Raw genomic sequence first — 13,037 nt, 5'->3', positions numbered from 1 at the left:
TAAATAAATAAATTTAAAAAAAGAGAATTATATATTGTGGGTTTTGTCTTTACAGAGAGCTAAATAAGGGTAAATTCAGGTAAACTTTAAAATGAGGGATTTAGGGGCGCCTGGGTGGCTCAGTTGGTTAAGTGTCTGCCTTCGGCTCGGGTCATGTTCCCAGGGTCCTGGGATCGAGCCCCACATCGGGCTCCTGGCTCAGTGGAGAGCCTGCTTCTCCCTCTCCCTCCACCTCTCTCCCTGCTCATGCTCTCTCTCTGTATTTCAAATGAATAAATAAAATCTTTAAATAAAATAAAATGAGGAATTTAGACTGGCCACGGAGAAGAATTTTCCGAATTAACCAATTAACTGTTCACATGAGTTTCCAGGGAGCCCTGAAGGAAGCTTTCATATTACAAAATAAAAGAGGCTAGATTAGGGGCGCCTAGGTGGCTGAGTCGGTTAAACGTCTGCCTTCAGCTCAGGTCATGATCCCAGCATCCTGGGATTGAGCCCTGCGTCGGGCTCCCTGCTCAGTGAGGAATCTGCTTCTCCCTCTTAAAAAAAAAGAGCTTAGATTATTACCTGTCTCATTGTGTTATTAAATAGTTTCTCTTTCCCTCTCTCTCTTTCTCTTTTCTGGCCTGGAAGCTAGAGGGCAAATTAATTTCTCTTTCATATAATAATATAAATGGGGATGTTGGTCTAAATGAAATATTTTGCTTTCACTTTACCCAATAGTAGTTCTCTTTGTTTGCCTACCAAGTCAACAGGTGAAATTTAGAATGTTCACGGTCGTGGTCTTCAGGTCATCAAAAGAGCATCTAGTAAAGTGGTGAGCTCTAAGCCTAGGGAATACAAAGCAGCAGGTCTTTCTCCCTTCAGACTGAAGCTCATCGTCTCTTCTTACTTGAAATCTGCTGTGGAAACCAGAAGGAGATTCAGAAGTCAAGCCCAAGTGATATAAGACAGAGCTTCTCAACTTTAAAGGGTGTGCAAATCCCTGTAGAGCCCTGCTGACCGGGCATCCTGGCATCTCCTGAGCCGCACTCAGAATGGAGTAACATGGTCCAGGGAAGTTCGGGCTTTGGACCCACACAAACTGGGTACACACAGTGATTTCACAGAACTCTGGCCGTGCACAATGATCAAATCCTTTTGAGTCTTAATTTCTTCATCTGCAAAATGGAGAAAATACCAGCTCATGAGATTGGCATATTGTCAAATAGAAGATATGTGAAACTAGTAAATTCAGTGCCCCTCACACTTTAGAATGTGATGAACATAAACTCCCAAATGGTCCGTTTACACACAGGGTGTGAATGGTGTTAACTGAATCCTTGTCTGTGGTAGAGGCATGTGTGCAAAAGGGCACGTGTGTGTGTGTGTGCGTGCGCACGTGTGCATGGCCGTGCAGTCTTGTGGTAAGGGACGAGAGGCTGCAGAGCCCCTGAGTGCAGGCCTTTGAGAAGCACGCCTGTGAGACCATTGTTCACACAGGTGCTCTTTGTCTCTAATGTGTCTTCCAGATGCTTTGTCTGTTGTTTAAAAACTTTTTTTTCCTAATTCTTACCAGACTTAGATAAAAAAAAGCATGTAGACCTGAAGATGGACCAGGCTTTGCTGCTCATCCACAATGAACTACATGGAACAAACCTGACTGTCTTCTGGAATTCCGAATGCTGCTATCACGTAGGTATTATGTTCATGCTCACAATTTTGTTTGCTTTGGGGCTGTTTGAAATGATCCTTAATGCTCTCATACCTGAAGCCCTTCACATGTTCACTTCAGTTTTATTTTTTTTAAAGATTTTATTTATTTATTTGAGAGAGAGAATGAGAGACAGAGAGCATGAGAGGGAGGAGGGTCAGAGGGAGAAGCAGACTCCCTGCCGAGCAGGGAGCCTGATGCGGGACTCGATCCTGTGACTCCAGGATCATGACCTGAGCCGAAGGCAGTCGCTTAACCAACTGAGCCACCCAGGCGCCCTCACTTCAGTTTTATAGGTAAGGAAACAAATAGGCTGTAGAAAGAATCAGAAGACATAATCAGGGAGAATACCTAGCAGTGAGCAACATCAGTCTCTTACATTTTCCCCTCCCCATCTTTTAAAAACTCAGTTCTTGGTGATGAGTGAAAGCAATGTTTTATTTTACTCCTCTGCCTGATGCATAACCCCATTGCTGGACCAGAGAAAGAAGGAGTGAGACACCTGGGTATTCTCCAAGGGCAAAGGTAGTGAGGACCACCGGCAGGCTCAGGTTGAGGTATGGCACTTATTCCAGGGATCTGCCCTCCTGATGATAAAGGATGTATTTATTTTTATTAAGTTTTAAATTTTAATTCCAGTACAGTTAACATACAGTGTTAATATTAGTTTCAGGTGTACAATGTAGTGATTCAACAATTCTTTCTTTTTTTTTTAAAGATTCCATCTATTTACTTAACAGAGAGATAGAGCACAAGTAGGCAGAGTGGCAGGCAGAGGGAGAGGGAGAAGCAGGCTCTCCGCTGAGCAGGGAGCCCGATGCGGGGCTCGATCCCAGGACTCTGAGATCATGACTTGAGCCGAAGGCAGCCGCTTAACTGTGAGCCACCCAGGCGCCCCCGATTCAACAATTCTATACATTACTCAGTGCTCATGAAGTGTACTCTTAATCCCCATTGCCTATTTCCCCCATCCCCCAACTCATCTGCCCTCTGGTAACCATCAGTTTGTTCTCTATAGTTAAGAGTCTGTTTCTGGTTTTTGCATCTCTTTTTTTTTTTCTCCTTTGCTTGCTGATTGATAAAGGATTTATTTTAACTGAAGGTACAACTCCTAGACCTTGTTGCTTTTTAAGTACAAGGCTACTCTATGTAAAATAAAATATTCTCTATTTCCAAATTGAGCATTTGAATGTACTGCTTTCAGAGGAGGAATTTTTATTTAATTAATTTATTTTAAAATTGTTATTTATGTAATTTTTTTAATAGGGGGAGGGGCAGAGAATCTTAAGCAGGCTCCACACCCAGTATGGAGCCAGAGGCGGGGCTTGATCTCACAACCCTGAGATCATGACCTGAGCCTAAATCAAGAGTCAGATGCCCAACCAACTGAGCCACCCAGGCTTCCCCACGGGAGCAATTTTAATGTATAGAGTGTCCCTCAATGGGTTACATCCCACTGTAAATTGAAAATACTGTAAGATGAAAATGCATTTAAAACACCTGACCTACTGAACATCATAGCTTAGTCTAGCCTACCTTAAATGCTCTCAGAATACTTACACTAGCCTATGGCGTGTCCGTTGTTAACCCTCATGATTGCATGGCTGGCTGGGAGCTTTGGCTTGCCACTACCATCCACCATCATGAAGGAGGGTCCTGCTGCATATATCTAGCCCAGGAAAAGATGAAAATTCAGAATTCCAAGTAAATTTCTACTGAATGCATATCGCTTTCATATGGTCATAAAGCTGAAAAACCGTAAGTCGAATCCCTATCAGTCAGGGACTGTCTGTATAGGGACCTGTTTACTGTAAATAGCTTTAAAAAGCAAACAAAAGAATCCCCAGTATGGGTACCAACTGAAGAGGTGATGAAGCAATACGTGATCCCTCCTCTATTTCATTAAGCCCATTGAGAGCTCTATAAAGTAACATGAAGCCAAGAAAATCTATAATGTTTAAAAAATAGCAAAGACAAAGAAAAGATATATCAGCCTATGAGAAGGACTTAAAAAGAAACCTGAAAAAAAAATCAACATTACTGAATTTCAAAGCTGCAGGTAATTCAGAGAATGAGCAAAATGTCTTCTAAAAAGACAATAATGGCCTAAAATTTATGGAAAAACAAGTTGAGGGGGAAAAAAGAGTGCATTGCCAGGGTATTAGCCATAGGTCAAGTAAAGCATCTTTAGAATAAAAAAAAGTTAAATCATTGGTACAAAACAGTGATGCTGGTGACAGAATCAAAAAACAGAAGAATTAGCTACATGAGACTAGTTCAGGAAAAATATTACTAATTTATTTAAAAGAGCATGTGGGCGCCTGAATGGCTCAGTTGGTTAAGCGTCGGACTCTTGATTTTGGCTCAGGTCATGATCTCAGGGTTGTGAGATCGGCCCGTATAGGGCTTCATGCTCAGCGGGGAGTCTGCTTGAGATTCTTTCCGTCTGCCCCTCCCCACTGCATGCATGTTCGCTCTTTCTCCCTCTCTCAAATAAATAAATAAATCTTTACCAAAAAAATAAAAGAGTACGGAGATAATTATGTTTTAGGAAAATGAGTAAAGGAGTGATAGAGTTTGCACTTAAACGTAGTTGTAGAAAATGTTCCACAGTTGCAGAAAAGACCTTAGCCTGGAAACTGGAAAGACACTTATGAGCCTGTAAAGGTTAAACAACCAGAAAATGCTATCAAGACATAACCTTTTAACAATTCTGAACATTAATGATAATTTAAAAATCTTTAAGCAAATATAGAGACAGACATTCAAAGGAATGCAAATTATAATAATTTGTGTTCTGTAAACTGAATAAATATCTGAGAACGGTGGACTTACAGGTGAAGGAAATCAGTTATCTGGTTAAATTGAGAATTCCCTTTCCTCTTTATCTCTCTTTCCTTAAAGTAGAAACACTTAAGGTACATACACATGTAAAACACATAAACATTGAAAAAATGTGTCGATTTCATAACTTCAAGACAGCCAAAGATACCTATAATATGTCAGCAAGTGCTTTTGAAAAGAGAGCCAAAATTGGAGGAAGGTTAGTATTGTAATGTTAACTATGAGTAATCATTATAACTGACTAAATAAAAGTAAGATGTAAATGAGAAAAGAAAAAAGAAAAAAAAAATTGCTGTTTAGCCTTCTGAACAGTATTCCTCAGGGGCTCTGGAGGTGGCAAGAAGAAGGGAGAAGCAGAGAGTGGGAGACAGGAATCCTGGGCTTTCATTGCTGTGAAGGTGATCTGTTACTTTTGACTGTTAATTATTTTCAGACATAAATTAGAATAAACAAGGCCATTTCATTTTTTTTAAGTAGACTTGCTCTAAGTATGATAAACATAATAATTAATATTACTGTATCTTTAAAATATTATTAAAAAAGAATATACATTATGGAAAATATATAAATGACCAAAGAAGACAATAAAAGTAGAGGAAGGAATTCAGGGTGAGCATCAAATTGCAACAAATACAAATGGATTAACTTGCATAAAAATAAGACTCATTTGTATTAAAATATTGTGAATAATTTCAAATTTTGGAAAAAGGAAATTTATACATAACTACATTGACTAATAACATATTAAATACTAAAATATGAGACTATTGTACTTAAAAAGAATACATTGAAAACAAAAAGACATACTGTTCTTTCATGAGGTATATGTAGGGAATAAAGGGGGCCAGTCAGGCATTAGCATTTGCATAAATAATAAATGAAATGTTAATACTAAAACAGAAGCACACCAAATGAAAAGGTTCAGAATTAAGATGGGCCCCTACAATACATAGAAAGTAATGGTAGGGGGCATCTGGGTGGTGCAGACCATTAAGCAAGAGACTCTTGGTTTTGGCTCAGGTCACCGTCTCAGGGTAGTGAGATAGAGCCCTGCATCAGGCTCTGCACTCAGTGTGGAGTCTGCTTGAGATTCTCTCTCCCTCTTCCTCTGCCCCTCTTGCTCATGCTCTCTGTCTCTCTCTAAAATAATAAATAAGCAACTGAGCCACGCTGACTCTTGATTTTGGCTCAGGTCATGATTTCAGGGTCCTGGGATTGAGCCCCACATCTGGTTCCCTGCTCAGCTGGGAGTCTGCTTGTGGATTCTCTCACTCCTTTCCCTCTGTCCCTCCCCATGCTCTCTATCTCTAAAATAAATAAATAAATCTTTAAAAAAAACTGATGTTAGAAATTACAGAACAAAACTGTGGTAAGAAATAAGCATTCACTATCATCAGACTGTGATAGGTCAAGCTCATTAGGGTTTAAGGATTAAACTGGTAAACTGAACCAGTCCAGAAAGTGGTAGAATGGACTGGTTAAGAGCAGAGTGCCTGCTTTGAATCCTGCCTCTGTCACTTCCTGCCTGTGAAAATGATAGAAAAATTAAAAGGAGTCAAGAGATGATTTTGTTTTGTTTTGTTTTTTTTAAGTAGGCTCCATGCCCAGTGTGGAGCCCAGTGTGGGGCTTGAACTTACAACCCTGAGATCAAGACCTGAGCTGAGATTAAGAGTCAGATACTTAACCAATTGAGCCTACTTGATGAAAAGGAAAGCACTAGAATGGGGAAATATTTGAGATGGTTAAAAGTTTAATATTGCAATATGTGAAGACATATTTCTAAGATTATGTTCAAGGGGATTTTGTATCTAAGAGATGGTTCACACCATAAGGCATATAAAATAACAAAAAAATATTGAATTATTTAATCCGATAATTTAAAATGTAATCTTAACACTGTGATATCATAAATATTTAGTATGTGAACAAAAAGAGGAATGATTTTTAAATCCTGGTAAGTCTAATGAGAAACAAATGTACTGTAATTTTTCTTATTGAGGACTCTTCGGCCACATATAACAAGAACCATTAAAATGATTTTTTTAAAAAGATTTATTTATTTATTTGAGGGGGAGCTTAGAGGGAGAGGGAGAGAGAAACCCCAAGCGGACTGCACTGAGTGCAGAGCCCAACACGGCGCTTGATCCCATGACCCTGAGATTACGACCTGAGCGGAAACCAAGAGTTAGACGCTTAACAGGCTATACCACCCAGGCGCCCCAATAAAATGATTATTTTTTATCCAGTAACCTCATTTTTGGAAATGTATTTTAGGGAAAGAATTTAAAGGAATAAGAACATCATGTGTAGATCTTTGAAAACAAGATAATTTATATAAATTATATATAATTATATGTATTATATATAATATAATTTATATATATAATTATATATATGATGTCTTTATAAACATAATTTATATAAATGATACACAAAAAGATAAAACAAAAAAGCTTTGAAAGCAGCCTAAATACTCACAATTTTAGTATTTAATGGATTATAATGCAACCATTAAAAATTCAAATAAATAAATAAAATCTTAAAAAAGAAAAAGAAAATCTGTCAGTCTGAGCCTCCCCATTAGATAAGATAATAAATCCCAGTGGCATTAATAAGTACTGTTCACAGGGAAGCTTTTGAAGAAATCATGGAAATTTACTTGTATGTAATATGTAAAACAGTGGAATACAAGACAGTATATGCTATTTGTTCATTATGTGAAAAATTTACATATAGTGATATAGGCAAATTTTACCTAAGTTATTGGAATTTAAGTTTTTTTATAAGGATGAAGGAAAAGTCATCTCAAGAGTTCAGGGGGATACTCATGTGCACCAACAAGCAGTGGCCTTTCAGACACCTCTGACAGTTGCTTGTGTTTCTGTTGTACAGTGCTTGTTTCAGGTTCTGGTAAATGTTTCCTGGAGTGGGAGACCCGGGAAGCCTAGCATTGCCGTGGGGGCGGTGAGCACCCAGCATGGATCGCTCCTGCAGCTTAATGACACCTTGGAAGAGAAAGAAGTTTGTAGGTTTGTACCTGCTTTGATGTGACTACTGACGCCTGCAGTTTCTGTCTGGTTGTTCCCTATTTGATTTTTAGCTTTTCCTTCCTTCAAAACATTTTTTTAGGGGCACCTGGGTGGCTCAGTCGTTAAGCATCTGCCTTCGGCTCAGGTCATGATCCCAGGGTCCTGGGATCAAGCCCCGCATCAGGCTCCCTGCTCAGCGGGAAGCCTGCTTCTCCCTCTCCCACTCCCCCTGCTTGTGTTCCCTCTCTGGCTGTGTCTCTCTCTGTCAAATAAATAAATAAAATCTTAAAAAAACAAACAAACAAAAAAGCAAAACCCATTTTTTTATATCTTTCCCAGTCTGCCCTCAGGAATGCCTGTCACTCTGCCTTGATGACATTACCATAATCCAACTCCTTATGTCCTAATCTAGCCATTTTTCTTAATTTTACCATGTCTTTATAGGCTGGAATACAAATTTGGAGAATTTGGGAACTATTCACTCTTGGTAAAGCACACCCATAATGCAGTCAATGAAATTACTTGTGACATCATTGTCAACAAGAATCCAATTGACAGTAACCTTCGTACGTATATGCTCTTTGTTGATTTTTTTTAAATTTGTGTTTTAAAGGTTTTAGTTTTTGAGTACTGTTTGCAACACTCTCTGTACTTTAAAACCTGGATTATCTATCTTATTTAGTTATGGTATATTTATAATGATTGTGTCATTGGTGTATACCAAGAAAATTATGTGATATATAAGAAAATTGTATGATCAACATATTCTCATAGATGTTATTTAGTTTAATTATGAAGCATAAATAAGCCAAAAAAAGTTAATGCAATAGAAAGAAACTAGAAATAGGGCAAATGACTGTCAAGTATCTTTCCTTGTTTTAGGATAGTATTCCCTGTATGGGTCTTACAGGGACAGCCCAGAAGTCCCTTAGATTAAGGACTGTTCATTCTTTAATAACTCCACTGAAGAATATCTGTCAGTCTGAGGGGTGCCTGGGTGGCTCAGTCAGTTAAGCGTCTGCCTTCAGCTAAGGTCATGATCCCAGGGTCTTGGGATCAAGCCCTGAATCAGGCTCCCTGGTCAGTGGGGAGCATGCTTCTCTCTCTCCCTCTGCCCCTCTCCCTGCTTGTGCTGTCTCTTGCTTTCAAATAAATAAATAAAATCTTAAAAAAGAAAAAGAAAATCTGTCAGTCTGAGCCTCCCCATTAGATAAGATGATAAATCCCAGTGGCATTAATAAGTACTGTTCACAGTGAAGCTTTTGAAGACCATAGGGTCATGTCAAAAGAATGGAAAAGCCAACCTGAAAGGGCCAACATGGGCCAGTTTAAGCATTAAAAAGAACAATGAATGTAATTGATGGAAACATATTGAATCTACAAAAACCAATGAGTCTCTTATGAAACTTAAAAGAAAGAGCCCCTTCCCTAAACAAAGACAATACTTTGGTGGGAAAGACACAGCACCATCTGTGAAGCATTCTTGCCCAAAGAAGTTGAACTTTGTTAGTCAAGCCTCTACAGCTAATTGCCCATTTGCAGAACATTTGGAGGATAGAACGAGTTAGTGACACCATGAGGAAGCTGACTGACAGATCTAGAACATGAGACGTCCTCATAGATGACTTGCTTCAAACAAATCAATGGTTGCTTATGTCTAAATGCAATTAAAGAGACATAACGAGCAAATAGAAAACGTGAACCTTGTTTGTATCCTGATCTGAACACACTAACTACAAAAAACATTTTTGAAATAACTAGAAAAATTGGAATATGGACTCTATTAGCCAGAGAGGAGTTGTTAATGACATGGTGATTATATAATAAAACCCATTTTATTTTATTTTTAAAGATTTTATTTATCTATTTGACAGACAGAGACACAGCGAGAGAAGGAACACAAGCAGGGGGAGTGGGCGAGGGAGAAGCAGGCTCCCCACGGAGCAGGGAGCCTGATGCGGGGCTCAAACCCAGGACTCTGGGATCATGTCCTGAGCCAAAGGCAGACACTTAACGACTGAGCCACTTAGGCGCCCCAATAAAACCCATTTTAAAGAAACTTTTAATTTTGAAATAATTTTAGACTTATAAGAAACATTGCAAAAAAGGAGCTTCCAGCTTCCCCTAAACCCCTAAACTATATAATCATAGTGCAGTTACCTATATATAATGATCAAAACCAGGACATAGTGCTATTAACTGATGTATAGGTTTTTCAGATTTCTCCCATTGTCCCTTCTAAGGCCAGTTCTTTGGTCCAGGATTCAGTCCAGGATCCCACAGCCCAATTAGTTGTCAGGTTCCTGCAGCCTTTCATTGTCTTTCATGACCTTGACACTTTTGAAGAGGACTGGCCGGTTATTTTGTCATTTGCACTTGCTCGCTGTTTCTTCACACCTAGATAGAGGGCATGCATTTTTGGTAGAAGACTCCAGAAGCCTCCTCAGTGGGCAACGTCAGGGGTTGCACGATGCCGACACATCTTCAGTATTTAGAGATACATACTGAAGATGGATGGAGGAAAGGACATGTCTGGGATTTGCTTAAAAATACTTCAGGCAAAGACACAGAGGCAGCGTAGCAACAGAAGAAGCAAGAGCGACAGTATCTTGATAATTCTAGAATCTGGGTGATGGGTATACTTGGGCTTATTATGCAAATCTCTGTTCTTTTGTGCATGTTTGATATTTTTCATGATGAAAATGAGCACTCCCCTAATGATGAATGTTCTCAAGCGTTTATAGGAAAGTTAGCAGAAGAATACAAGCTTTTTCCTCACTTGTTTTGTTTGCGTTTTTCATTTACAGATTAAATGTAGTGATGTGACAGCTTCGATGCTTAGGATGACATTTTGGTGATACGGTGTTTTCTTTTGATTTTTATAGCTGTGTGTATTGCGTTCCTTGTTGGTGTGGCACTCATCATTGCAGTATCCTTTCTGAGGTTCTTGTTGAGGTAAGCAGATGTTAGGGGAGGGCACAATTGGGGGAAGTAGAATATAGAAAAAATATATTCAGGAAGGCTGGTTTGACCCTTTCAGTGACCGTTATTCTTTGATTAAATAAATACTTACTGGGTCCACTATGCCTGGCCCAGCCTGGGGTATCAGGGATCGATGTAGAATAAGAGATGGTCCCTGACTTCAGGGAAATGATCACCTAGTTCGAATGGATCTTTGCCTTCAATCCTCCCCAATGGCTGAAAACAGAAGAAAATGCTTGAGAAGTCCTTTCCTGAAGGATCTCACAGCCTGCTTTTGCAGTGAGTGGGAGTGGCCTGGGCTGATCTCAGGAGGCAGCTGTGCATTGCTTTCCACCCCTCCTCCTGTCTGGCCCTGAGCCCTGAGGCCACCCCTCTGGTCCAGCTTCCCGGCTCCTGCCAGCTGGGCATCGGGCAGCAGAGATGGAGGATGGGGTGCCGGACCTCCAGACCTCAGCGTGTACTTGCTTTTCCCTGGTTGGGACTGGCAGCTTGGTGAGGGGATTCCTTCTCCTTTCTCTGCCTGGTTAACAGCGAGTCTGGTGAGAGTGAATGAATAGACTGGGAAACAAAAAGAAAGTCACATAGATCCAGGCCTGGCAGATCACCTTTCAAAGGAAAGTTTTTTCATGTTTTTAAAGAAGTAAGATTGATGCAATTTTCACGTGTTCAGCCTGTTAGGGTCTGGAGGGATCACAAGATTTTATGGGTGAGCCATATCCAAACTGGAAGGAAGAAAACCTAGTCTTTTAAGTCTGCTGCCTTGAGGGAACCTAGCAGCTTTGGGGAGTTCACGCAGTCTGACTCTCCCTTTGTGCATCCTAGAAATACAAGGGTCTGTAAGGATAAAAGGACTATTTCTTGCTCAGAAGCAGATTTTTAACCCAACTGCTTTTTAGAGGCAGAGTATAATTTCAGCAGAAGAGTTTGTTTGAATTAAGATATTATCTTGTCTGTCTTTTGATAGGATGCAAATATTATTCCAGTTTATTACAGTGTTTTCATTGGCTCCTTTTAATATCAGTGAATCTATGGCATCGCTTTCTAAAGTAATTGGTAGCTGATCTCGAGCTCTTGCAAAGGGAAGAAATCCCACCTCATTCCACTGTGGAACTGAAACTCCTCGTAGCGTGAGGTTCTGCCTCTGCAGCCTTGCAGGCAGGATGCTCTGCTGGCAAAGCAGGAGCCCTTGTCCCTTGCCCCAGCACTTTCCAGCTTGCCTCTGGAAGTCCAAGGATGTTCGGGTATGTCAGAACCGGAACAAAATCTGAGGCAGTAGTGAGAATACAGGATCTCTCTCCTTTTGCTGGGAGGACAAGCATGTACAAGAAAATTAAGTGCATTTCTAAAATTTCAATGTTTAAATATCTTACTTTCTCCTTTCTCCCTTCCTTAGATGTCTCCGTTTTAATATTGTTCATGTGATGGTGATGTTACCAGTGCTGAATAAAGTAGAAATAGGAGTGAGTTGTGGGGAATAAAGAGAAGAAATAAGAATATATGCATTAGATACGTGGGTGATGTTTAGAGACTGATTTGAACAATTAAACTGGAGAAAAAACTTACGAGACAGATTGAACCGGCTATTTGGTGATACTAAGGAATTATTGATAATATTTTAAAATGTAATAATGGAACTGCAGTTCTGTTAAAAAAAGAGGGGGCTGTTTATCTTTTAGAGCTACAAACAGCAGTAGTTATGGATTAAATAATATCATGCTTGGGATTCTTTAAAATAGTCAATCTAAGGCAGGCAAGGGGACAGGGGGTGGGAGTGTGGATGAAGTAAGATCCACCACACTTAAAGACACTTTAAAATGTTTAATTCTTTGACTTGTATAGAGTATGAACTTCAAATGAATCTTCTTTCAATACAGTATGCCATCATTTTGAAAATTCTGCCAAAGAAAATGAATTAACTGAGCTTTTTATTTATTTACAGTTTGGATGACTTTCATAATTGGATTTCTAAAGCAATTAATTCCCGGGAAACTGATCGCCTCATCAATTCTGTGAGTTATTAGAATGCATCATGTGTGCTCTGGGTGGTTTTCTAGATTTGGAATTTATAATTCCCTATTTAATAATCTTTATTATCTGGTTTAATTAATCTTATTTATATTGTGGAAGGCCAGGTCGGTCGTGTGTTCTGTATCCTTAATAAAGAGCAGGCAGCCTTCTCTTCAGCTTTGGTGAAGAGTACTGTCTCCTTCTCTTTCCTGGTGAGGTTGGAACTTCGGGTTGCATTATATGCACGGTGTGGAGACATTTTTCTCTCTGCAGGCAGCACTGTTGAATTGATCCAGTTAAGTAGAGAGTGTCAAGATAAAAACAAAAGAATAGAGCCATCAATATGAAATCTACAAATCGATGGCCTCCTGTGGTGATTAAACATATTACTTCTGTTAATAAATTCATTATGAACATATATATGTCCACTTATGGACATATTTGCTTATACTCTTGTACCAGATGCACTTATGGACCAGTT

General features: G+C 39.4%; 1 protein-coding gene across 7 annotated transcripts in view; it reads left to right on the top strand.

Moving 5' to 3' along the window:
• The window catches only part of HGSNAT (heparan-alpha-glucosaminide N-acetyltransferase), an 89,310-nt gene that overhangs the window by 54,737 nt on the left and 21,536 nt on the right, over nt 1-13,037 (top strand). For 6 of the 7 annotated variants that reach the window (XR_010409672.1, XR_008506492.2, XM_064585454.1 and 3 more), the window contains exons 2-6: nt 1,559-1,674; nt 7,431-7,567; nt 8,012-8,133; nt 10,453-10,522; nt 12,489-12,558. Coding sequence is in view for 5 of the 7 variants with exons in the window: in XM_064585452.1 (XP_064441522.1) it covers nt 1,559-1,674; nt 7,431-7,567; nt 8,012-8,133; nt 10,453-10,522; nt 12,489-12,558 (515 nt within the window). In the remaining 2 variants the exon portion in view is untranslated. Of the gene's footprint in view, nt 1-867; nt 974-1,558; nt 1,675-7,430; nt 7,568-8,011; nt 8,134-10,452; nt 10,523-12,488; nt 12,559-13,037 lie in introns of all 7 variants that reach the window. The other variant, XM_045879951.3, reaches the window with a different exon arrangement.

Source organism: Mirounga angustirostris, unplaced genomic scaffold, assembly GCF_029215605.1.
Source record: "Mirounga angustirostris isolate CCGP_5_RB_7025 unplaced genomic scaffold, mMirAng1.0.hap1 SCAF_2, whole genome shotgun sequence".
NCBI lineage: Eukaryota > Metazoa > Chordata > Mammalia > Carnivora > Phocidae > Mirounga > Mirounga angustirostris.
This window is presented reverse-complemented; position numbering and strand designations above follow the sequence as displayed.